General features: G+C 40.2%; 1 protein-coding gene across 3 annotated transcripts in view; it reads left to right on the top strand.

The window, feature by feature from the left end:
* SLC1A2 (solute carrier family 1 member 2) overlaps nucleotides 1-26,400 on the top strand; it is an 89,639-nt gene that overhangs the window by 49,177 nt on the left and 14,062 nt on the right. For all 3 annotated transcript variants that reach the window (XR_005257041.1, XM_038137547.1, XM_038137546.1), the window contains exons 2-9: nucleotides 4,023-4,162; nucleotides 5,259-5,411; nucleotides 6,038-6,288; nucleotides 9,691-9,850; nucleotides 12,807-12,933; nucleotides 15,353-15,586; nucleotides 17,901-18,095; nucleotides 22,087-22,221. Coding sequence is in view for 2 of the 3 variants with exons in the window: in XM_038137546.1 (XP_037993474.1) it covers nucleotides 4,023-4,162; nucleotides 5,259-5,411; nucleotides 6,038-6,288; nucleotides 9,691-9,850; nucleotides 12,807-12,933; nucleotides 15,353-15,586; nucleotides 17,901-18,095; nucleotides 22,087-22,221 (1,395 nt within the window). In the remaining variant the exon portion in view is untranslated. The remainder of the gene's footprint in view (nucleotides 1-4,022; nucleotides 4,163-5,258; nucleotides 5,412-6,037; nucleotides 6,289-9,690; nucleotides 9,851-12,806; nucleotides 12,934-15,352; nucleotides 15,587-17,900; nucleotides 18,096-22,086; nucleotides 22,222-26,400) is intronic.

Genomic DNA, 26,400 nt, shown 5'->3' with positions numbered 1-26,400 from the left:
TTTGAGAGATCACAGCTGCTAAAGTGCATTCTTCACTGTTTTGTGATACTTACCTATGTACGGAGGTACCATTAGCATTGAGATTAAATTAAGGATGTTCAGATGTGTAGGAGGGCCTCTGGCTGTTGGTACATTTCTGGCTTTGTACTTGAGTACAGTACGGCCCATGAGCTGGAGTGTAGTCAAGCTCCACTCCGTCATGCATTCATTTTTTTCCATCAGCATGAAAATGTGAAGCGGAAGAAAGCCTTATACATGTTTAAGTCCCTCCCCTGAATGCTTTAACATGGCACTGTGGCCTTCAGGGTATGAAGAAAGCTGTGTGTGTGAGGGAGAGGGCAGAGGAGTAGAACAGATCCAGGGGATCCGGTTCATAAGGGCCCATACTCTGCCCTGACTTACATCTTCCATTGACTTCAATAGGCACTTCTTGCAGTTATCTCATCATGTGACTGCAGGTTTCAGGCGCAAAAATTGTGCATTCTTCTGGAGCCAAGTATCATTTACAAGATGCAAATAAAGGCACAAAACCAGCACAAGGAAGATGTCTCAGTCCATAAGATAAAAATTAATTTCCGTGACTCTGAGATAAATAGATTTTCCTCTTCTAGTAATTGGATAGAAAATTTCTGTTGCAAAATTCCAATTTTGTCATGTACTACACAAGAAGCTTCTCTTATCCTTCACAGAAGGTTTATATTTCACTATTTTTTCTCTTCCTCTCCTCCCACAACATAGTCAAAAGCCCGGAACAATACTTCCTCTCTGGTCCAGTGATAAATATCTCATTGTTGAAAAGCAGTGCTAACTCCTTTATGGTACCATTTTTCATGTTCTGATATTCATCTGTCATCACTTTTTGTAACATGGGTCCACAGCATATTTTCCTACTGTGTTTTTTTCTTTAAAAAGCCCATACTTATCAGAATTTCACTCCATGCTGAAGGTTCACCTACAATCTTGAAGTAGATGGAGAGTGTAAAACTTTGAAAAGTGGAAAAGGTTCCAGGAAACCAAACTAAGATTAGCCCAAAGTAAAATCATCAAGTACTTCTGTTTACTGATCCATTTCAGTTCCACCCAATTATTTACTAGTGAGCAAGACTCCAAGGCTTTCTTTTGAATTAGTTTCAGCTGTCCATATTTCAGAGTTTCTGAGGAGTACATAATTAACCTGTAGTGACTAATAGGTCAGAAGAAGTTATATATTCATGCTTGGAATGCAAGTGAAACTAGTTGTAATCTTCAGTTGCAAAGTTTGGATCCCAAGTTCCTTGGGGTTCTGGCACATTTCCACCAGTGATTTCATGGCTTTGGGGCCCATGTGCATGAAAAGTGCAGACACTGTCTCATCTTTCTTGTAATTCCTCAAGTTGTGCACATTATCCCCTGGCTAATCCTAGTGTATCTCTGCTATTTGCATGGATTAGTCTTCAAGAAGGCAGCAAGCTTCACACTTGAGCTGTCAGAATGTGCACTGGTATTCTTTGTTATTTCACTGCCAGAAGCACATTTTGTTGTGACCACTGCTGTGAATATTTTTAAAATTGCAGAATAAAGATTACAACAGTTGGAGGGGGTTTCCCCCTTAAAAAAAAAAAAAAAAAAAGAAGAAGAAGAAGAAGGAGTATTCTCTAATGCATTTTCAAGTGGTGCTATTTTTTTAACTATCAAGTGTATTGGAAAGAAATGCAATTTCAATTTGAAAGGGAAAATTGTAGAAATATTTGCATCAAAATGGCTGGATTCTTATTACAAATCTAATAACTTTCTGTTGAAAAACTTTACAAAGACAACAAGTAGTACAATATTAAAAAAAAAAGAAAGTTTTGATTCATTGGGAGTGGCTCAGTACTGAGAACACTAAAACTTCATACATCTTTTCAGACCTGTTTGAGGTCTGTAAACCTCAGTCTACTGTTGAAGAGGAAGATTTTCTAAAATCTTGTTCTAATCTGGCATAAGACCAGATCTCAAAAAGAGATCACAGTTTCTTGATCTTTAATTTTCTTGGTAATAAAAATTTTGTTCTTTACCTATTCCTTGTATTTACATAGCCTTACCTTTTAGGGGAAATGTTTGATTCATCGTAGTATCTTTAATATTTTTCCAATACATTTTAATATTTTGTGTATAAAAAGGGAGTCTATTGCTGACAATTTCTCAGCTATTGAGAAAATTAGCGGCATGACTTTTGCAGTCCTGCACTCATGTGTGTATCACTTTCTATTGGTTTTGCATGGCCTGCTTTTGGTAGCAGGGAAGAAGAAGGGGTGGCTTCTGTGAGAAGCTGCTGGAAGCTTCCACCATGTCCCCTAGAGCAATTCCCTGGCAGCTCCAAAGACAGATGTGCTGCTGGCCAAGGCTGGGATAATCAAGGATGGTGGTAATGCCTCTGTGATAACAAATTAAAGAAAAAAGAAAAAAAAACCTTATTGCACAGGTATCACTGTGGCCAGAGAAGAATGGAGTGAGAACATGTGAAAGCAGAACATGTGAAACAGGTTTCAGCACAACTCTGCTGAAACCAATGTCAGTGGAGAAGGAGGGGGAGGAGGTGCTCCAGGCACTGGAGCCGAGATTCCTCCACAGCCAGTGCTGATGACCATGGTGAGGCCCTGCAGCCCATGGGGACCCCTTGGGGTGCAGAGATCCACCTGCAGCCCATGTAGGAACCACACACCAGAGTGGGTGGATGCTTGAGAGGAGGCTGGGAGGCCCATGGAGAGAGGGGCCCTGTTCCCATCCTGGGGCAGCCTGTCCTTGAAGGACTGCACCCTGTGTAAGAGGGACCTACACTGCAACACTTGGAGGGGCACAGTTGCCCATGGGAGGGACTCATGCTACAGCAGTTTTGGGAAGACTGTGTGCCCGTGGGAGGGACTCACGTTGCAGCAGTTTTGGCAGGAGTGCTGCTTGTGGGAGGGAGCAACACTGGAGAAGTTCACGGAGAACTGTCTCCTGTGGGAGGGATGTTGTGGTGAAGCAGGGGAGAAGCCTTGGGTGATGAGCTGACCACTGCCCCCATGCTCTGTCTCCTTGCACCGCTGGACTAGGAGGGAAGGGTGGCAGGAAGGTGTTCTTAAGGACTTACTTTACTTCTCATAATCCTGCTCTTTGTTAGCAATAAATTTAACTCATATCCCCAAGCTGAGCCAGTTTTTCCCGTGATGCTATTTGGTGAACAATTTCTCTCAGTCTGTATTTCAACCCATGAGCCCTTCATTAAATTTTCTCTCCTCTGTCCAGCTGCAGACAGGAGTGAGTGAGCAGTTCTGGTGTGTGCCTGGCATCCAGCCAGCCTCAACTCACTATACACTTGCTCAAATATAAACCAGAGCTAGTGAAAAAGCTTTTTCCTCTAAGCACTGCCAATTCAATGAAATCAAAGGTTTTCTTGGGAAATGTATAGTTCTCTAACTAATTTTCAGTGGCAATTGTTCAAGTCTCATTATAACCAAGTTAAAAGTATTCTCAGCATTCTGATTATATTAAAATAAAATGTTAATGTTGAAATTAAATGTTTTCAAAAGATTAAGCAAAATGGTATTGAATGCTTCCTTTTGCAAATTAATCCTAATTTTTAAACTATTATCCTCAGTTGGAATTAAATGAGGTATTAAAATCTACGTTTTCCTGCTAATAAAAACTTTGTTCTTCAGCTGTCTCTTCTACTTAAGTAAACAGTCATTGTCTTTGGGGAAACTGAATTTTCTAGCTCCATACCAATAGTTTAGTCCTTGAAATATTTGGGATGATATGTCCAGTGAATTAATTCTCATTGTATCTCTACCATTTGAGAAATAACTACAAAAAATACTGTGAAGGCTACACCTTTAGAAGGACACACCACTGCCATTTCAGAGACTTCTCTGGAGCAGTAAATATGCAGTGTTTATGAAATGTGGGAGGTGGTGGAATATACGTCAGATTCCCCAGTTATATATGATGGAAGTAATCCAGACTTTCCCTTTTGGCATTTTGTGCTATAACTTCTACTTGATTTTCACTTTTTATTCTAGTGCCAACAATATGCCTAAGCAAGTAGAAGTCCGGATGCATGAAAGTCATTTAAATCCAGTGGAGCACAGATCCAGGAACATATGTGTGCAGTTCTGCCAGTCCCTCCACAGGAATCTGCTCCTGACTCTTACTGTGTTTGGTAAGCTACATCTGCTGCTCTGGGCACTCTGTGTGTATCTGCATTTGTTCCTGTGGCACCACAGCCCCTGTCTGTGGCCTTCATCTGTTCCATCTGAACAGCCAGAGAGTAGGATAGGATGCCTATGGGCACTGCTTGTGTAGTTCAGGACAGCAGGGTATTCCTGACACAACACAAAGCAAATCCACACCACTGAGGTATCTGGTTTGGAAAGGAGTATGATTTAAACTCCAAGGCCAGTCAGGTCAGTTTCATCCAGTACAACTGAATGCACTACTCTTTTTTCCTCTCAGTGATTTGGGAAAAAAAAAGACAAAAACTCTTCAAAATTTTCATTTTATCTCTCAGTTTACACTTCACTGGTTTTAAGGTTTGTCTTTCCTCTGTAGCTGTAAGCCAGCGCTCCATGATCTCATCTTAAATATTGCCTCTGGCTTTAGCAGCTTCCATATACGGAACAGTTTGACATTTTATTGTGGTTCACTGGCTTTTTGCCTGTTTCTTTTTCACTGAAAGCCCAACAGCCATATGCAGCAAATTTGTAGACATAGTCTTGTTATTGTTTGAACAAACAGCTGCAACTGGTCTTGAGCTGCAAATTTCATCTCCATATTTTCAGCCTGCAAAACTCCATATTGCTGAAGTGTTTGCATTGAATCACCTTTCAAAGGTGTACCTGATGCTGCCCAAGAAAAAAGTTTTAAATACACTTGTATTTTTTCATTGCATCAAAGAGATACTTCATAGTCATAGTTGCTGCAAATCACAACACAAGCTTTGCTATCAGGTTTTATTACACTTGGGATCAGGAAAAAAAGGCACACTGGATGTAAACATAAAATACCTGTTCACAAAGATCATGTTATGAAAGTAGACATGGCATTTTTTCCCCTAGTTTTATCCCTTTATCCACATAAATGATGAGGGGTTTGTTTGAGATTTGAGAATATCAGCACAGGAGAAGGATGCAGAGCATCAAAAACAGGAGTAAGACATGAGCCCTAAGAATCAAGTTTTCTTCAAAGATATATGCATTATTCCACATCAGGCAGTTCCTTCCAATACCCACCTGCTCCTTTTTTTGTTCTTCCTCCAGGTGTCATCCTGGGTGCAGTGTGTGGGGGTCTTCTTCGCCTAGCAACACCTATTGACCCTGACATCATCATGTTAATAGCCTTCCCAGGAGATATACTTATGCGGATGCTAAAAATGCTGATCCTCCCTTTAATTATCTCCAGTTTAATCACAGGTAAGATCCATTAGCCATAAATACTTTAAGATGCTTTCTACAGGTATCGCCTGGTTTGCTTTTTGTGGTGTAGAAAGAATAATGATGGGAACCTGTCAGCATTTTGCAGTTGCAGTGAGTATTTCAGAGTAAATTTCTGAATAACTCGGTTGGCTTTAGTATGTATATGCTCCAGTGAATTTATTTCCAAGCATATGCACACATGCTACCTTCAGAAATTTCTTAATATGCTCCTTTATCTAATTTCTGGATTGGACCTTGCAAATAAAATGGCCTGACACTAGTGAGCCTAGCCTTCTTGAAGGTGTGGTGTCAGCCAGACTGTGACCAGTTTGCAAAAGTCAAGGGAAAAGACTGTAGAGATCTTCTCTATTTTTCAATGCTTCCTCTGCAATTAGATGGAATTTTAAATGCTTCTCTTCAAATTATTAGCAGTAGACACTACACACATAAGAACTAGAGGGAGAAGCATCAGTAATCTGTCTCATGGCAAGAATATCACAGGGATGAAAGTAGGCACCCAGAGGTAGTCATTAAATGTTGAAAATTATAAAGGATTTTATTTTATGATTATTTAACTGGATATTGAGTGTCAACATATTTGCTTGTATCTTAAACACCTGCAGGACTGTCTGGGTTAGATGCTAAAGCAAGTGGCCGCCTGGGGACAAGAGCCATGGTCTACTACATGTCCACCACTATTATTGCTGCTGTGCTGGGTGTGATTCTGGTTTTAGCCATCCATCCAGGGAATCCAAAACTCAAGAAACAGCTTGGACAAGGGAAGAAGAATGATGAAGTATCTAGTCTGGATGCCTTCCTGGATTTGATCCGAAACTTGTTCCCTGAAAATCTGGTTCAAGCATGCTTTCAGCAGGTAAGTCCTTCTCCTCCTTGGTAATATTCTTTATATCTTGTCAGGGTTGTCTGTAGAGTTAATGTCATTGTTTAGGTTAATCAGAGAAATGATGATGTAAAGAGGTATACAGGTCTAAACTCTTGAGCAGGTAAATGAAACATTATTTATAGCTGCCTTGGTTTATGCTGTAGTTATTGTTTAAATTAATCGGGGTGTTTTTAATGAAGTTTATTTAAATTTTGTTATTAAGTAATCTTTAATATTCTCCATGTTTTCTGTACAGTATCTATGGTCATGAAAGCTGACTTGGTCTTTCACCCAGGTTGAATTTTAACTTGGCTGTTAATTACAGAGATGAAGGTTCTCCAATGCCCTGTTTGGAATATATGGATAATCATAATTCCAACTTGTTGCCAAAAATGTACCCCAAAACCTAACCTCTCATAACCTCTGTTGCTGTGTTAGAGTCCAGATGAGGTGAGGATAATAGATCCAAAGGGCTGATGCACCTACAGGTGGCTCCATCTCACCAGCTTTGGAGCATGCTGGGAAGGAAGGATGCTTGCACAATGTGTTTCTTTCCCTGTAGGGAGTTAATTTTGTCTTAAAGCTTTTCACCAGTGCTTAATCAAAACACCTTGACTTTAAGAGGTAAAATATGCTTAAGCATATTTCTTGTATGTAAGCTGCTTTCCCTCCAACTGAATTGTTTGAAAGTAATGCAGACAGGGTTTTTTGGGGGTTGGGTTGGTTTTGGGTTTTTTTTTGATGTAACAGGATTTGTTGCCAAACCTGTTCTGAAGTGTTCCTGTGTGAAATATCCAGCATGATAGCTGGTGCTGTGGTTATAGCCAGAGAAAAAAGTAACGAGAAGGGGGGAAGGGAGAAGAGGCCATGGGAGAGTGGAAGAATGGAGGGTGACCTAAACTGCCAAAAGGATTTGGATTGCTTCACTTCTTACATGGACTTCCACATGAAAACATATAATCCTTGGGGATTTAGAGAGAGAACATTCTCAATATTTCCAAATCATCACGGGAATGTCAGTCATGTGGTCAAACTGTTGGTGGCTAAACATCACATGTAATGTGAAATGTATTTTTGCAAAATTGAGTGAGGGAAAGCAGGGTGCTTATGGTTTTTTCTTGCTCTCCCTCATTTTAACTGTGGAAGAGAGGAAAATTCAGTTTCTTGTCAGTTGAAAGTTGTCAAATATCTTGACAAAGGGGCAAAAAAAGCAGAAAAAAGAATTAAGCTATCTGTGTCAGATAGGTTCATTTAAAATGTTAGTATTATTTTTTCAGTGGGTGTAATACCAATGTTCAGGTTACTTCACTAGTTATGGATCACTAATTTCACTGATTATTTTTAAATTTAGTAAAAAAAAAGAGCTTTTGGCTTTTTGGCATTTGATTTTAGCAGATTCCAGACTAATTTCTAGTGAAAACCTCTGCCACAAAGCTACATTTCATTTGTGAAGTGTGACTAGATGGACCTTTTGCTTCTGTTAGCCCTTAACTCCTCTGTAAGGAGTTAGGCTTTACTTTTCTCTCTCTTTAAGAGAGAAATAACCTGCTTTAAAAGTGTCAGCATATATTTTCTTTCCTACATTCATACAGTCTCTCTCCGTAGACACTCGGAGGTTCCAGGTAACCTTAGGTGGAAGAAATATTTTGCAGTAATCCTGCAAAGAGTGGTTCTGAAGGATGCACAGCAATGGTGTTGAACAGTGTGGGGGGAGGTTTTTCTGCCTTTCATTGCAACCAGGCAAAAGCCAGTGAAGAGGTTCATGTGCAGCTTTGGAACTGTTCATTTGCAAACTGGACTGAGGCTATCATGAAATTTCAATGTCTCCTGAATTTTCACATGGTCCACAAGAAAGTTTGAATTTATAATGAAAATTGCAGAAAAACCATGGGACATTCTGTGAATTTGACTATGACATTTAAATAGTTTTTTAGTCTCAGATGTGGTCAGAATCTAAGCTTTATGTCAGACTCAGCATTTTTAGAGACTGTGGACTTGTGCAAAGGACTGCTGAGGACCTTTAACTTAAGTGACTGTAGTGGAATTTGTGAGTGTGAAGAGTCTAATATTTTAATTTCCATTACTCAGTTCTTACATTCTGAATACCTCACATAAAAAAGTACTCTGCTGACAAAATCCCTCAGATAAAATTTAACTCTGAAAAAAGTAGGTATAGAAGAATGTTAGGTGGTTTCAGGACAACTGAGGAGTTTATCATGCAAAGCTATGTAGGTTTTCTGTCTATATCCGCCTCTCCAGATTTAGGCAGCAGGTTTCAGAAGGAGAGATGTAAGGTATTTTAAAACCATCAGGCTTTAAACCATATGGATCAAATCTGGATCCTCATCTATAGTACTACAATGTCCATGTCAACAAGAAAGAGGTGGAAATGTTCTTTGAAAAGCTAATGCAGTTTGTTTTATCTTCCTAAGTGTTTCTAGGAGCAAGGGGGAGTAGGGAACAGGTGGGAAAACATGGCAAGCCAGTCATAGCTTCCAAACCATTTTGCCTGTCCCAGGACCATGAAGAGGTGGAAAAAGGGTCAAGGCATGAAGTGGGAGGAAAACATCCCTTCTAAAAGCAGCAAATCACAGATCTCTCTTTTTCTGCTCCCTCCTCCATTTTTTCCCTAGCTGTAACCTCAAGCTCACTTCTCCTCCTACCATTCCTTCCCAGCTTTTCGTTTACCCTGACCTTCATGTGCCAGGAGGGGGACCAAATGCATTCAGAGGCTGTTGCCTTTTTATTTTTTTTAGGTGGTCAGATTTGTATCTTGCAGCATTGGTAATTTTTCTGTTATCTATCCCCCACAATCTTTTAATTAGAGAGCTCAGGGCACTGTGTATATTCCATTTTGAGCTCTTGCAGTCAAGAGCTCCAAAGTTGTAAGAGAAGTGTTGGAAATGTCCTGAACTTTTGATTCAAGTTAACCATTAAACTGGGATGACTTTAGATGAACAGATCATCCTGAATAACAAGCCTTACTGCAGAGCTGCTGCCATGACTGATCTTAGAGGCACCTGGCTTTTGGTGCTAAACAAATGGTATCAGCCTGTGACACACAGTCCGGGAAGCACCCTTTGTGAACTGCCTGGCCAAAGGGACTAAATATCTGTATAATGTTTCATTGTAGTGATAAAAAACCTGCATTTGCCATACTTTTCACACCAGAATCATGAGGAAGACCCCCAGTACTTTGTCGCACATGAAACTGTTGAAAAATAAACTTAGTTTTAAAAGAAGGGTTAAGAGGTTGTTGAATGCATATCTAATATTTTCAAAATATAGTTCCCTGTAATTTCGAGTGAAGACCCTTTATTATTAATGCCTTGTCTACCGTATGGATGCATTCAGTCTATTTCCATTCTCATCCTCCCTTTTTATTCCCTTCAGATCCAAACTGTCACCAAGAAAGTGCTGGTGCCACTACCCGTTGAAGAGCCGCCTAATGTCACTGATTCTGCTATTGCTATGGTGAATGAAACAGCACCACCTGAAGCCCAGATGGTCATTAAGAAGGGACTTGAATTTAAGGATGGCATGAATGTCCTGGGTAAGAAAATTTTCTGCCTGTCAAATATGTACATGATATGTATGTCACAGCTTTTTGCTGTGGCTAGGTTGTCAGTGTTGTCTGATGTGGTCTTCATGCCCGTTTAGTCTCTCTAGATAATCATCAAATGTTATCACCTAATGGCTGTTCATTGGTCTCTGAGATTCCACAGAAATCGGCAAGTGAATTGCTCTGGATTGGCAGCTTTGTGGTTATGAATTGGAGGAGTGCAGTGGTAAAACATGTAGGAGCTACCCAAAATATCCTTTCATCCTAGAAGAAGCTGACCTAGGCTAATACTAATGCATATTGGCAAAACAGTATGGGGGAGGGCTTCAAGAGCCAGTGCTTCACACACCCCCGATGGATCCAAGTTGTTTCCAGTAGGTGTCTTGGGTGTGCTGAACCAATTTGGCTTGAGGCAGAGCCTGAAGTGAGAGGTGGAGTGTGAACCACACCACCCAAGAAAAGTCCCAGAAAGGCTTGACACATTTCTGAGTCACAACTCCCTCCTCCTTTCATCTTGGCTGCTGACCTTTACCAGCTGCAATTGCCATCATGCCATCTTGTTTGGACCAGCCCGCAAGTGGAGGTGGTAGGAAAACTTTGCCTATCTCCCACCCTTTCCTGAAGCAACTGTTCAGTCTGGGATAGGGGCACACGAGAAACAAACAGCTTCCACACCACTTCTACTTTCTCTTCTATGTCTAGAATCCCTGTTTTTTCATCTGAGAGAGGAGTGCTCCTCCTTCAACTCCTTCCTTTCTGCATGTGGGTGAAGTCAGTCACAGATTAGCTCTCAATTTGTAGCCTCGCACCTACGCTTGAAGATGCTCTGCGACAGCATGTCCACAAGGCTGAGTTGTCTATAGGTGTCCTCAAAGTGGGACAGTAGTGGGGTACCTAATCCCCTGCTTTGTCTCACCACTAGGCCATAATCTTTGAAGGGCACATGGCCTCTTACAGCTGCTGAACAGCTCTTGCTGACACAGTGCTGTCTGCAGACCTTCCTGAGGTGTTGGTGAGGTGGTTGGCTGCTTTGCTTAGATACAGGGGAGATGATAGCATCTATAAGCTGGTCTTGTTTTTCTGTGAAGCAGCTTGCTCTGCAAGAGCCCTGTATCCTGCCTGCTTTCGTGACTCTCGTTCCATTCGGCATCTGTGGGCAGAGGAGCCACTTTCAGAGCTGCAAGTTGGCATTTTGCACCAGGCATGAGGCAGCAGCTCGTTGCCAATGCTGTTTACCCTCACCTGATTTTTTCTCTCTTGGCATTCTGCTTATGCATTAAAATGAAACAGTTGTTCTGAGTGAGAGATGCATTGCATTTAATGCTGGGCTTGTTTTGTGTAGGCTCTGTCATGGATAAGAAAAGATCTAGAAGGCTGAATACAATTCCTACAGAAAAGAAATAGACAGTTTAGCTGGGGAATTTGCTGTGGTGTTTTGATCAATGACTCTCAAATGTTCTTGAGTTTTTTGGGTTGCTTTGCTGTGGGTTTGATTTTGAATGAATAAATGAAAATGTTGTGGGAATTGCCATCCAGTTTGGATAATCTGTACAAGCCAGGCAAATTCCTGCAAATAGGAATGAATCTGACTCTCATGACTAACATAATAGCTCATTTGGAATTAATGAACAAAACTACCTATTAACATTTTCTAATGCAGATTCTGAATTCCAGGAAGTAACTTGGTCTTTGAAAAGCTTTTCATCATTTCTCTACGCTCTGCAGCACACAAACATATGCTTCACTTCCCTATTCAACTGACTCAACAAAGATAGCTTGGTTCTAAAGAATGACTTTGTATACAGGAAACTGGATTAAAAAAAAAAGAAGAAAAAAAAATCTGGTTGCTAAACCCAGTGTGAGGATATGGGACAGCCTGTCTTTTCCCAGGGTATTGGCAGCTCATATTCCCTTATCTTGAATGTTTTTGTGTCCCAGAAGGTTTTTTCCATAGGAATTTCCCAGATTAGTTTGCACATTTGTTAAATACTGAACTCATATGACTGAAAATTTAGCCTCAAAGAATGGCTGAAGATTCAAACCATCTGTCAGTATCAGTTAATAATCCAACTCTGGACACTGAAAATTTCTGGATATAAAAGGTTAGCATTGAAGAAACAGGTCCAAAGTAATCCAGGACAGATGCATCCGTTGTTTTTTCACACTGGTAGTCCAATACTCCAGATAAATCTACATTTAGGAGCCAAATGTTACCCATTTTGAATGCTACAGTTTTTTATCAACTGATAGCCTTTTCGGTGAGGTTAAGCTGCTTATTGGGAGTTCTGTGTTTAAGTGCAATACCCACCTTCTCCTCCCACCTCTACCTTCTTCATTTAACAGGAATACTCCTGCCCTACAAAAGTTCTAGGGCTACTTTGCCTTTCCCCACACTCCAGGACTGATTGGTCTGTCAAGGCACTTTTGTAAAGCCTGAGAAAATTCCTCTTGGTTTCTAGCAACTGTTTTAACAACAGAGTTACAGTGCAGCACTGTGTTACCTTTCCCATTTTCCAGGGCTCATGAGGTTTCTAATGGCTGAATGGCACTGAGAAGATTACTGTATGCGTATTTGATGATCAGATCAATACAGGAAAAAACTCAAAAAACCTGTAATTGGGCTGTGATACTGGAATTTAGTAAAACATTGAAGAATCAAAGATTTTCTGGATTTATCGTGGTAGTTGAGCATGAGTGCATATTCAAAAGTCCCAAGATATGTGTAATACCCTATAGTGCTGAATTCCTGAGCAATGTGCTCTAGGATGGCCCTGCTTGAGCAGGAAGGTTGGACCAGATGACTCACTGTGGTTCTTTCCAAATTTACCTAAACTGTGATTCTATGCTTCTGTGAAATCTGGATTTGCAGGTAGCATCAAGACATCATTAACTAAGTGCAAAAACTTCCTAAGAGCCTTCTTTTTTGTCTTGCAATTTCTCCCAACAGGTTTGATAGGATTCTTTATTGCTTTTGGCATTGCTATGGGGAAAATGGGAGAACAGGCCAAGATGATGGTGGATTTCTTCAATATCCTGAATGAGATTGTAATGAAGTTAGTAACCATGATCATGTGGTAAGTTTGTAGCTCTAACTCACAGAACAAAAAAAGTAATTTTTAAAAAGCCCTTATAAAACCTTGATATAGTGACGCCAGTTTGTTAGTAAACAGTGTAATTAAATAGTTGACTTTCTAAAGTCTTGAAAGGTATATTAGCAGCATTATTTCCCTTTGGTAAGGATTATTTAGGACCCAACTTGAAACATTTCTGAAGAGATTCTGTTCTTTGTGTGCTGAAATACAACACAGGCATATACCAGCAGAGGCCTTCAAATGCCATATTGACTATGGAAGTTCATTAGAGAGGAGAACACCTAAGCAAGCAAGAATGGCCCACACAAGAGTATCCCAATCTTCCTGGGAGGTTAGCATAATCCCAGGGCATTACCTAGGAGGTATAATTACAAAAAAAAAAAAGCCTGTAGACACACTTTATTCATGGTTTTCTTTAGTAAAAATACTTTAGCATCAAATAAAATTCCAGTAGTTTTCAGTGATGTGTAATCCTTTCACTCGTAGTTTCTGCAGAATGTCTTACGACCTTGCTGCACTGGGGTCACTGGAAGATATCTGCCCTCTTTTTGAAGTATTACCTGTTTGTAATAACAGGGCCTGACTTGCCTTTAAGGAAGTGACTTTACCCAATTTTGTCCGAGCCCTTGTTTATACTTCTGAGAGGGGGCTCTCTCTGACTCTTTTTTTTTTTTGTTTTCCAAGCATTTCTTCTGAGTGCTTCCCCAGAGCTATTTGTATGCCAAGCACGGCCATCTCACATAAACCAGTTTTCCAGAACATAAAAATGCATTGTTATCTTTGGCATTGAACTACTGTGTTTCCTAGATCTTTGAGAGCAGAAATAGCCACTCCAACATAACACACATTGTGGCTCATTGCTACCTGGGATTCCCTGGTGTCCCTGGGAGTGATTCCTTGAGTTCCAAGGCTGCCCTCTTCTCTAGAGCTCGCTGGACACGGTGTATAGGAAGGGGAGCTGGGTGCCTGAAGCACGAGTCAGCACCATCAGGGTTTCAGAGAGACACTCTCAGAGTGATGCAGACAGTAACAGTGTGGGAATTTGCAGAATAACAGAAAGAACTTGAAGCAATGACCTTGTGTTCCTGATATGCTTCTGCTTTCTGTAGATGATCTTGCTGCATAAAACCAAAGCTGTTTTCATTCACAAAGCTTTCAATATTTTCTCAATCTCTACTCAATAGAGAGATGGTTACTATATCCCCATAGCTCTCCAGGAGCTAGAATTCAGTCTTACTTAGCACCATTTGGTACACCCAAGACATAATACCCTGCCTACAATATAAACATTCTCTCATAGTCAGTGTTGCAACAGGAGGAAATCTTTCAAGAAATTCACTGTAAATATTTATTTTTATTGATGTGATTTTTTATTTCTCTTCTCATGAAAAAAGGAAATTGATGTTGGGAATTCCTTTTGTTCATCTCTGTTTAGAATTTTTAAAGATTTGTTGAGGCCAGAAGCAAGGGGGTTTTAGTGTGTGTTTATAAAGAAAAAATTACTTCCTTATGCAGAGTTACATTATGTTTGGTTTATGATTGCTCAGCACAGACATCTGCAACTCCCATGGCACCTAGAGACTCTCAGGAGCAGGGCATTGCTACACAAGCATAAAACAAAACAGACATCTGGCTCTGACAACATGTAACTCTCTGTAAGAACTGCATTTTGTCAAGTTCATTGAAACGTGGCATTTTATGATAACTGGTATAACAGCTGGCCTTGCATTTGAAGTGATTGAAGGCTTCCAGGCCTTGGGCACATTGCTTGAGAAACCATGAGACATTCTAACAAAAACCAGGAAGCACTTTTATTCTGAAAATCAGTTTCCTTTGTATTGTTCTAATGATTGAGGAGACAAAACCCCTGCCCTAAGTAACAAAAGTACATAATTAATGAAGAATCCATAAATTAAAAAGCCTTTGTCTGAATTATTGAAAGAACATAGTGGAAACATTTTCAGCCTTCAAGATAAAAACAGTTCATTTCAACAACTAGTTTAACTGAAGTAAATAATGCAACCGCCTGAAACCAGATAAACAATGGGTTGTAAAAGTTAGGTTTTAAGAACAAATCTGCACCATTCTTTATAATGATACAAGCCTGTGTAATATTATCATATTCTAGTCCAATGTTATTTTTTGATTGAGAACTATTCAGGAAAGGCATATTCTATTTGATAGGATGGAAAATGAAGTAGATGGGGAATTTGCTGGAGATGGCCATTATTTTAAAAAAAGATGTGAAAACTATCCCTTGAATTTCCATCAATTCTTGACATGCACCTCAGTGTTGAGCCTGAGAGCTCCCTGCTCTTCTCCAGTCTGTGTTTTGTTCAGCACAGTTTCTATGACTGCACTGCCAAGATGAGTTCTGTCTATGCTTGTTTTCTCTCTCCAGGTATTCCCCGCTGGGTATTGCTTGCCTCATCTGTGGAAAAATCATTGCAATCAAGGACCTAGAAGTAGTTGCTAGACAACTTGGCATGTACATGGTCACTGTGATTGTGGGTCTTGTCATCCATGGAGGGATCTTCCTGCCTCTGCTCTACTTCGTGATAACAAGGAAAAGCCCATTTTCATTCCTTGCTGGGATTTTCCAGGCATGGATCACAGCACTAGGCACAGCTTCCAGGTACACCTGAGAAATACCAATGTGCTTTGTTTTTTAGCAGATTATTACCTGCTGTTTAGACATGGTACATCTGCTGTTCTGACCTTCACTGCGAAATCATTCTATGCTATTGAATGAAAACTATTTTTAATACAGGCATGTTTAAATAAATCAAAATACCACTTGACTTCAGGATTCTCTAGAGAGGCTGTATCTCTGCAGAGACCAGCAGACATCTGGGAGACCTACTTTTTTGTTTTCTTTTCTTTCTTCTTTTGTTTTCTTTTCTGCCATTTCCCTAATCACTTGTGTAAATTGTGTTAATTCTATGCTTGTTTCCTCAACTAGGAAAAGTGAGAATTCTATTTATTTTGAGAGCACATTAAGACCAGTCTCATTGTATTCAAGAAAAAAAACCAAACATTTCTAGGTTTCACAAAATAAAGGAAAAAATCTCTCAGTTTGTATTTTAATCAATTTTGGCAAAAAAATTGGACTTTAGTGAAAAGCTAAGCATTTTAGATTTGTCAATGCACAGAACAGACTCAGAAAAGTCTATAAATAACACAATTCTCAGTAATAAATTTTTAAAAATCAAAAAATTGGTGTCTTGCATTGGGGCAGTCGGTAGATCTTGAGTTGAAAATGTTTTTCAGTTAAATACCACATTTAGAAGTGTTTGCCTTCAATCAATGTTTTGTTTCTGAAGAAAATTTAGTCTTCCATTTAAATTAAAAAGGTGAAAACAAAAAAACCATAGTTCAAAATGGACCACCAGAAAACTGAGCATTCTTGATTTGAAGAATGCCTTGAACGAACTGTAATTCAGCTGTTTCTTTGGGTCAACCCAAACCACACTGCTGAACTGCTTCTCCCTTGATGAACAAGAGTCTCTGGGGGATCTCACTGATGTGCATAAATATCTGATGGAACATGCCAAGAAGATGGAGTGATGCCCATTTTCAGTGGTGCCCAGTGACTGGGAGGGAGGGAATGGGCACAAAGTGGAGCACAGGAAGTACCATCTGAACACAAGAAAACTCTTTCTGTTGTGATATACTGTGACAGTGCATGAATGCTGGCACAGGTTACCCAGAGGACTTGTGGAGTCTCTATCCCTGGAGATTCACTAAACCTGGCCGCAGTCCTGGGAAATGTGGGAAACCTGCCCTAGCTGCCCATGCCTTGAGCAAGGTGGTTGGGGTGGGTGACCTCCAGAAATACACTCCAACCTCAGTAATTCTGTGCTCTGTGATAAACAATGTTGGATTATAGGAGATCTGGTCTGGCCAAGAGTTTTCATAAATGACAATTTACGTGAAGCTTTTGTTCGTTGAAGTGTTTGAGTTTCTACTTCAGCAGTACTTTTAGATGGAGGTGTTTTATTTTGAGCCAGTGAGTGTAATGACCTGAAATATTCCCACAAAAGCAAGGCACTGTGTGTCTGTGCAAAGAGCTGTTCTCTTCCACCCATCTTTTGCATCTTTTCCTATCCTCCTATTGTACTTCACATCTTTTTTTTCCTGCCGTCCAGTGTCTGGGAACAACTTGGTTTTGCCTGGCTTTTTCAGTCCTTTTTGCCATACCAATTTCTCCATTTAGAGTGAATTCACAATCAAAGAAATTTAAAATTTGTCCCTACACTCAGAGGTCTGTGTTATCACACTCAGAGGTCTGTATATCAGTCTGGTTCTTAAAATTTTTAGAAATGCCTCTGCCTGAATGAAAGTGCAAACGAGACTATATGCCAAAGTCAATAGTATGGATTTTATTTAATAGTAAATATGAGAGAGAGAGAGAAGAAGGGAAGGAAGAGAAAGAAATAGAAACAGAGTGACAAATTAAAGAAAATATCACCACTCTGTGGATCCTACCAGCATCCTGTTGATGCTGTCCATCAGGTCTTCTTGGTGGTGAGGGTGCCCCAAAAAACACAGAATCCAATGGATTACTCTGCATTCAGCCCAGGTGGGAATGCCCAGGTACTTCCTCCAGGGAGGGAGGCAGTTTGACAGTCTCTTGCAGCAGACTCTGGGTCTGCTGCATCATGTGCAGTGCTGTGGTGCAAGGCCTCAGCAATGTCTGAAAAATTCATCCAGGCACTTTCAAGCTCTCATCCTACATCAAGCCACATTCATGTCTTGGCTTCAGTCCCACTTCCAGCTAAATGTAGGCCTAATTTAAAAATTGTATAAAAAAGGCTTAAATCACAGCAGAAAGTGGAAGTAGAAAATATAAACAATGCTATTAGAATTTCTGATTTTGCTCCCTTATGTGTGTGTGTTATATTGATTTTAATTATGACTTCTTTGTGTTTTTTGCTTTCTCTCCCTAGTGCTGGAACATTACCCGTCACATTCCGGTGTCTTGAAGAAAATCTGGGCATTGATAAGCGTGTAACAAGGTTTGTTCTTCCTGTTGGAGCAACTATTAACATGGATGGAACTGCCCTTTATGAAGCTGTGGCTGCCATCTTCATAGCACAGATGAATGGAATTGACCTGGATGGAGGCCAGATAGTTACTGTGAGGTCAGTTCAAAACAGTCCTTTGTTTCTACAGACTGTAAAATGTGAATGCTTTGGGTTGGATGTCTTCTCAGTTGGATTCAGTATGAAATCCATGGATTTCTAATAATGGTATGCAAATGAATGTTTTATATATGGGTCCTGATTCTCTGGTGGTGTGTTTTCTATCATTTGCAGCTGTAGTGCATGCTGGTGGTGTTTTACACTTCTACAGTTGACAGTTGTCATGGTTTAACCCCAGGCAGACATCAAACCCTACACAGCCACTCGCTCATTCCCTCACCAGCGGGATCGGGGACAGAATCACAAGGGTAAAAGAAAACTCATGGGCTGAGATAGCAATAGTTCAATAGGGAAAGCAGAAATAGTGCCCACAAGCAAATGAAACCAAGGAGATAATGCACTACCTCGCACAGGTGAGCAGGTGCTCCGCCACCTCCAGGAGAGCAGGGCCCCATCACATGTGACAGTCACTTGGGAAGACAAAGGACATCACTCCAAACTCCCCTTTTCTCCTTCGTCCTCCTGCTTTACGCACTGATGATTCCACATACATGTGGTGTGGAATACCCCTTTGGTCAGTTGGGGTCACCTGTCCTGTGTCTCCTCTCCAGCTGTCTCCTCTCCAGCTGTGCCTCCTCCCCTGCACCCCCAGCTCCCTCACCACTGTGGCTGTATGAGAAGCAGAAAAGGCCTTGGCTCTGTGTGAGCCCTGCTCAGCAATAACAAAAACATCTCTGTATTATCAACCCTGTGCTCAGCAAATCCAAAACACAGCCCCATACCAGCCACTGTGAAGGAAATTAATTCTACTCCAGCCAAAACCAGCACACAAAACAATGTCAATTGTAATATAAAGCATTCTCGGGCCAATGAAATGATTTTTTTTTTACTTTTTTTTTTTTTTTTTTTTTTTTTAGTCTAGGGGTATGCTACAACTTGTGTACGGGCCATTCCATTCACTTTCTAGAATATATCTGTTTATATACACTACAAGAAAAATTTATACCTAAAAAATCCTTCTATGTGTTTATATTTTCCTGTACTTTTTCTGTGACTTTGGTGAACAAGAAAAAAATAATGAACTGAGAATAGCCCATCCTGAGGGTTAGATTGTCTGTGGCATGGTCTGGATACTCACAGACCTTTTATCTCTAACCCAGCAAATATTAACTGTCGTCTTTCCATATCAACTTGTCTTATCCTGAAGAAAGCTGAGCATCTGTAAGGACAAAAGAAAATACCCATTAAAAAAGGATAAGAGTGATTGAAGGCTGTTTACTATAAGGGAGTTTTAACTTGATGAAGACAGCAGGTCTAACATTTTGAATAGTTAAAATGGAAACCACAAGCGAAGGCTGCCAAGTTTGTCTTCTTCCTGTCGTTTTCACCCACACAGTTTTCTTTTATTAAACCTTTTTAACACTAAAGAAACTCCTTCAAAGAGATGTCTAATTCTATGTTTCTTGCCCAGCTATACTAGTTCCACACTTTCCATTTGTTTACTTCCTGCCCTGACTCCTGAAATAGTAAAGCCAAGTTTGTAAAAGGTTTTCAGGGCTGCTTCTAATGAAGGCGGATGCTAGACCTGCATGATCCATATTTGTTCCTAAAACTGGAAACCGTCATTTCAGAGATGCCACATATTAAACTAAATTGAGACCAGGGAAATTCAAATCAGGAATCTGCTGTTGTACAGGAGATTTGGTAGGCTTGAACCTGAGTTACTCATCTTCACTTTCTCTGAGGGATTGAGCAATTGGCTCTTCCTGATCTCACCATTTCAAGGCTGGTGTATCCAGCTTTGCAACTGACATTTACAAAGCAGGGAGCAACTTCGGTCGATTTGCAAAACCACTGCTTTTCCTCTTCATGCATTTTTGCTACAGGAATATGACAAGAACTATCTCTTGAGATTACAATACAAATGAAGGAAAGATTATTAGTTTTTTTTCTGAAATAGGCACTTTGTGATACTGACACTATTCAAATGACCCAGACATAACCTCATAAAGACTTAATTAGCCTTTGACCAGCCTTAGTTACTTCATACTGGTCATTTAATTCCTCTGATTTTCTGTGTTCTTTGGGAAAGGGTGATCTTGGTAGGTAAGACAGGTTCTGTTTAGTTCTGAACACTTCTAGCTTCATTCCCCTCCAGGTCTGTAAGTGCTGCTGTGGGAAGGCAGGCAGGAGCATTTGCTCACAGGGTTTGGAAGGAATCCCTTACCAGTTTAAGCTGGAAGTGCCTGAGAGGATCTTGCATCACGTGCAAAGCCTGACAGCAGAGCAGAGCATCCTGCCTGCACATCTGCTGGACCTATTTGGGTGTTTAGTGAGCCAGGCTGCACTCTAACCCAGACACCTGACAAACACACTGCACCCTAGGTCAGACCCAGCCAGACAGCATCTGGCAGCTCTAAATCAGGCTAACATCCTCACAGATGAGTTCTGGGGCTAATAGACAAGTATTTCCTGTAAAGTCTGTTCTCCCCTACTTCTGTATTGGAAGCACTTCTGTCATTGTCAAGACGGTCATAACAAACTGAAGAACAAACTGTAATTAAGAAAGCTTTTCTATATTTATTTTACAGCAGGCTTTTTATACTCTTTTATACTCTTTTTATACTCTTTCACAAAGTTCATAATTATTCATTGGTCAGAGTAAATCAACATAATATTCATTGGAGCAAGGCAGCCCGCCCCTCATTTATCTCTCTCTCTCTCCTTGGTTTCCATGCTGACGGCCTTGGTAAAGCTCCTTTCAGGAGCAAAGGCGACTCTTATCAGCTCCTCTTTCACTAAGCCTTTCTGACTGGCAGACCAGCTGTGAGCCTCTCCCAGACACTTTCAGATTTGTTGGGTATGAGTGGAAGTGGCAGGGTGAGCCCCGGGTGCCTCCAGGAAGCCCGAAGGAAATGGCACCCACTGTGGCGCAGTTCATGCTTTGAGGTGCTACGGCTCCACCCACAGCCCCATTTCCCAGCATTTATTCCTGGGCAGCCCAGTTGTGGAACTTTTCTATGCCCTGACTGGCTGTCAGATGAAGTCCCCCCAGAGACAGAGTGTCCCTCCATTTTCTGTCTCCCTAACACCTGGCCTGTGTTAGGGCTCTCAGCAGGTGTACAGGCCCTGTAGTAGTTTTTCATCTCATAAACAAGGCATAAACAAAAATCAAATTTGTCCCTCTCACCTGCCTTCCCTTTTATTTACCCTCCTCCTCTCCCTCTGCTTCTCCCTCTCCTCTTCCCTGTTTTTCTCCCCTTGACTTGCTCTCTGACAAATTTATTTTCCATTCTTTGTAAGACTGCCCAATGATGTTGATATTTGTTATAGTCCATGTTGTATTTTTACAAACATTTGAAGCTCAGACATTTCACTCTACTGATCTTCATCAAAATATATGAGGCAAAAACAAACACAGGTTAGGATTTATGAAACAATCAGATCAATTTTGCTTTTTCATCTAGGCTGATTTGTATCTAGGTTTGGTAGAGAACTGGCTTGTATTTTGGGAGTTTTGGATACCAGACTTCTGTTCTTCTATTTTTAATAATAACTGCTTTCTCTCAGCCTTAACTCCCAATTCAGTCTTCAAGTAACATAAATAAACAGAAATGAATCACCCTGAAAATTCAACTGGTAGTCACCAAACTTTGGCATGTTGGGATGGTTAAAACTCAGGATTCAAAACCCTGGATGAGTTTGTTGAGTTGAGAAAACAGCACAACACAGATTTAAATGTCATAACTAGCTTACAGACAGCCCTCTTCTAACTCTCTGAACAAACCCCATAGATCTGGCCTCCCCTAATAAATATTTCTAGAGAAACACAAGAGTGAAAAATATCACCTGAGCTTACCTTGATTTATAATATAGTTATGTTTTATGGGAAGAACACATTAAAAATATTACCTTCCTAATGGTCGCACGAGTATGCAAGTAAAGTGTGCGTTCTCTTCCTGCTACTCCCATTTGATTTTTGGTTTTGCAGTTTGACCGCCACCCTTGCAAGTGTTGGAGCTGCCAGCATTCCCAGCGCAGGACTTGTCACTATGCTGCTGATCCTGACTGCAGTGGGTCTCCCTACCCAGGACATCAGTTTGCTTGTTGCTGTTGACTGGCTTTTGTAAGTTGTGCTGACACCACTGCTCGGTGCAGAAAAGGCAGTGAAGTAATGTTTGTCCACAGTGCTTTACAGCCATTGGTCTTGAAGAACCGTAAGTCTCTCCTCTACAGATAAACCAAAGGAGGAAATGGGCTATTCAGTGAAGTAGGAGACACTGAAAGTAGCTTCTCATCTGTTACAAACTGTTACAGAGCTACTGAAGTCAGTTTCCATGAGCCAAGGGACTTCTTGGCACACTTGTGAGCTCACACTTCTATTTAATCTTCTCCCTAATGATGCCTTTCCATCACTCAAGAGCAGTTTTCTAATCTTTGCTTTTATATTTCCATTTGTTATAGTTCTGGTCTAAAATGAAGGATGAGCACTGAAAATGCAAGTTCCATCAGGATGTTGCCAGCAGGTTATAGAGTGATGTGGGCATTTGTAGTATCAAATGTTTTATACCTGTAGGGGGGAAAGTTGGTTTCTTTTTGTATGTAAGAAAGTATAATACCTTTTAAAAGAGTCTGTTCCAGGGCAGGACAAAGACAAAAACAAATAGGAATGAAAACAGAAATAAAGAAGGTAATCCCTAGTTTCATTTTACTGACAGATCATTCAGACTAGAAAGAATGGCTTTCATTTCCAAGAACTTGTGATCAAAGTCCTCCAGTGCCATTGCAGGTCCTCCAGCAAGAAACCCACATATTGTTTTCTGAGGCTATTGGTCTTCAACACTTGAATACAGAAGCTGTAAATACAGAGGGTTGGCCAGGCCACATCCTTTCTCTTGCTGTAATTTGACAGCTGGGATATCCTTCTGTCATCAGGGCAGAGCTGAAAGAGACTCAGTAGCCCTTAAGTTGTTCTGGCCTCTAGAGACACTTGTGTATTGTCCTGTACTGCTGCAGCACAGTATATTCTGGTTTATTCTGGCCAACAGCCAGCTCTCCCATAATATCCTTTGAAGTAGTAAAGACATTTGTTTTTGTTGTTCCAGCTGTGGTGCCCAGAAAGGGAGACATAAATGTAACTGTACTATTTATGTGTTTTCTCCTACACTAGCAGCCTCAGCTGCCTGCTTCTGGTAACTTTCAGTTCCAGATGTACAACTAAAATTATGCAAGAAGAAATAGCAGAGTTGAGAATGTACATGTGCAGATTAAATAGAAGTTTAATTTTCTGTCATTGTCTCTTGGCTTATTGAGAAGAATTCAAGAAACTAAATCAATCCTCTGACATGTATTTTGGGTCTACTGGCATGATCTATCTGTCACTAAGAATTTTGAAGGGTGACATGCAGCTCTGATTTCTGCTTCAGTGAAGAAAGAAAAAGGAATTTACAACTTGAGGAGGCAAAGGGAAAACTTGACTTAGATTATTTATATATAACTGAATCTTATCATGATGGAGAATGGTGAAGTGAGAAGATACAGCAGGCATAGGGAAGGATGTGATATTCTGTGGGTTTATTATATTTATGATGTCATAGTTGAAAACAGGAAAGTGGTATAGGAATCTGCAGCTGGAAGAAAGTAAGAAAAATATATTAAAATATATAAAAATCTATTTTAAATAGCTGTTTTTCTTCGCTCTCCAAGTAAGGCAAATAGGTAGGTTTCTGCAGCTGGTAGGAGGATGTGTGAAAGAGGCCTGTGGTTTGCTTGGTTTTTTAGGGAAAAGTATTTTTAAAATATTCCTGTGGACTGAGAAGCCCTGCCAACACTGGCAAGCCTCAGAGCTGTAGTTTATCAGCAGTTCTGATCCACTAGTGGGTGTTGTGTTTCAGCAGCCTTGTCCCCACTGGCTAATCCAACCTTGCTTACGAAATAAAAACTTCTGTACTGTGCAGCTGTAGCCATGATGAATGTAGGAATAGGAAGGATAGGAATTCTGAAAGAAATACTTCAAAATGTCTTTCCGAAATAAATGGAAGTCAAGAGAACTTTCAGCCCGAACAGTTGGGTTTGGATCCTCATGGCCTACTGATCAGCAGTGCCAGTGCAGTGTGATTCAGAACTGAGAGGTAGAAGGAGAAGAGATAAAAGAAGAGGTGAAAAGCTCTGTGTCATGCCACTGTACTTATTAATCTATGTTCAACAACTAATAGCTTCATTTTCCATCTTTCAGTGGCTGTGTTGTGGTAGCCGTAATGATGTAATGCACTATGAAAAATGATGCTGCTGATATTGCTATATTAAGAAAAGGCACCCAGGCCAACTTCTGAGCAAGCTTTTGCACACACAAACCAAATCTAAAGAATATCTGAAATGAAATGTCATAAAAATGCATATTCTTTACCTATAAACATTAAATAATGTTACAGCAGTATTTCTAACAGAATGTACAAGAGAAAGTTAATAAAATATTTAAGATCCAATTCCAGCCACTTTTCTGGAACCCATGAGTAAATGCAACCAGCCATGTACAAATACTTAGAACATCCCTTAAATAGCATTTCAATTTCAGATAAAAAAGGTTTTAAAAAATATTCTACTCTATGAGTTTTTCATTATTTTTGATAAAAGCAAATATCAGAACATCAGCTGATTTTACAGTACTACCACCATCTGAAATTGTGGTCTTACCAAAACCAGTTTTGCATGATTTGGTTGTTGTATAACATAAAGATCTCTTTATGCCAAATCCTTAAACGTGACACTCTCTCCTTCAAACTGGAACAGAAAGGTTTCCATATTGATTTTTCCACAAGCCTCTCCAGTTTCTATTGGGTTGTTCAATTTTTCTACCTCCCATGTATGCATACCCAGTGTAAGCTCTTTCAACCAGGCAAGTTTCCCAGGGTTTCGCAACTCTTACAGTCTCTCTTACAGTTTAAAACCAAGAACAACACAGCAGAGACATTTAATAGGACAGTAATTATAGGCCAACAGATGGAATAAAATGAGCTTATTTTGCTTGAGCCACAAACTGGGTACTCTCCAGATGTGAGCTGACAAGCTTAGCAAATATCAGTGCTACCAGATTAGTGGTATTTTGCAGCAAAGAGAGAGGAATTAGGGAAAATGAGCTTGGGCAGCTGATCCAGTACTTAAACCTTCATTCAGTAACTCAGAAAAAAGATTGCTTCAGTTCTGATTCTGGGTTTGAATATTCTGAATCTAGATCTAAGCCAAGGCTTAGATCAGAGTCAGAATATTCAGACCCAGTTGAAGTGTGGATGTAATGAACAGGGTCTAGACTGCAACTTTCCTGTATTTGTTTTATTTATACCATCCCACTTGCCTGGAATTAATTGGTTGGATGGTTTTCACAAAAGAGTAAGTGCAATTGTCTTTGTTCTTCACAGGGTGTTCTTTGCCCCAAAAGAGGTCAGTGGCACTTTGCTGTTGATTCCTGACAGCTGAGACTGCTGTTTCTGTTGAAAGGTTGAAAGGAACTTCCTTGTTTCCTTTGGATTGCACAGTGTAACATATTGTGCATCAGTGTGCAGTTTGTATTGCTTTATCTCTCAGCTAGCAGTACGTGTGCATGAGCTGGAGCATCTCCTCAAATGACCCTTTCAGAATTTGAATTCTGCCTCAATTATATTTATGTATTCTCTCCACCTTGTTTTGGCATGCTATACTATCCCTCTGTCATCTGGCATCAGTGAATCCTTTCAAAATTTAATACCACTCATGCAAAAAAATTAAGTAGATGTTCTTTTTGTAGAGTTGTATTGCCAGGTTCAGTGTATTTAATGGTCTTAATTAAAAATCACACCAGAAAGTCTTATTTTCGTATTCTACCACTCTGACCAGGTTTAAAATAGTCTTCACAGGCATTGGATGAGAACTGTATAAAGGATTTAATTTGGGTGAAGCAAAACTGGAAGGATGTTTTCCTCCTGTAGGTTGTTGGTTTGTTTCTCGAGGGAATTACTGTAGAGGTTTTCCCCTTCTGGGTCTTCTTTTGAAGCCAAAATCCAGAAAATTAACTGCTTCAGCACAGATATTACACCACAAAGTCTGTAAATATGTAAGCATGATAATGTTGAGAGGGAGAGAGAAACTTGAATGGGACTGTAATTCCGCAGCTGAGAAAGGAAGATTGACTGATGTGTAGAGCAAAGATGTTAAAATGTGCTCAAAATTTGATATGGTCATGAATAAGCATGAATAATGAATGTTTACCAGTTGAGACATTATCTATTTAGATGTTTTCTTCTCGGTGTTCCACAGAAAAAGGAGATGTCAC

The sequence above is a fragment of the Motacilla alba genome, chromosome 5 (assembly GCF_015832195.1).
Source record: "Motacilla alba alba isolate MOTALB_02 chromosome 5, Motacilla_alba_V1.0_pri, whole genome shotgun sequence".
Taxonomy (NCBI): Eukaryota; Metazoa; Chordata; class Aves; order Passeriformes; family Motacillidae; genus Motacilla; species Motacilla alba.
Note: the sequence above shows the minus strand (reverse complement) of the source record. Positions and strands in the feature narration are given on the sequence as shown.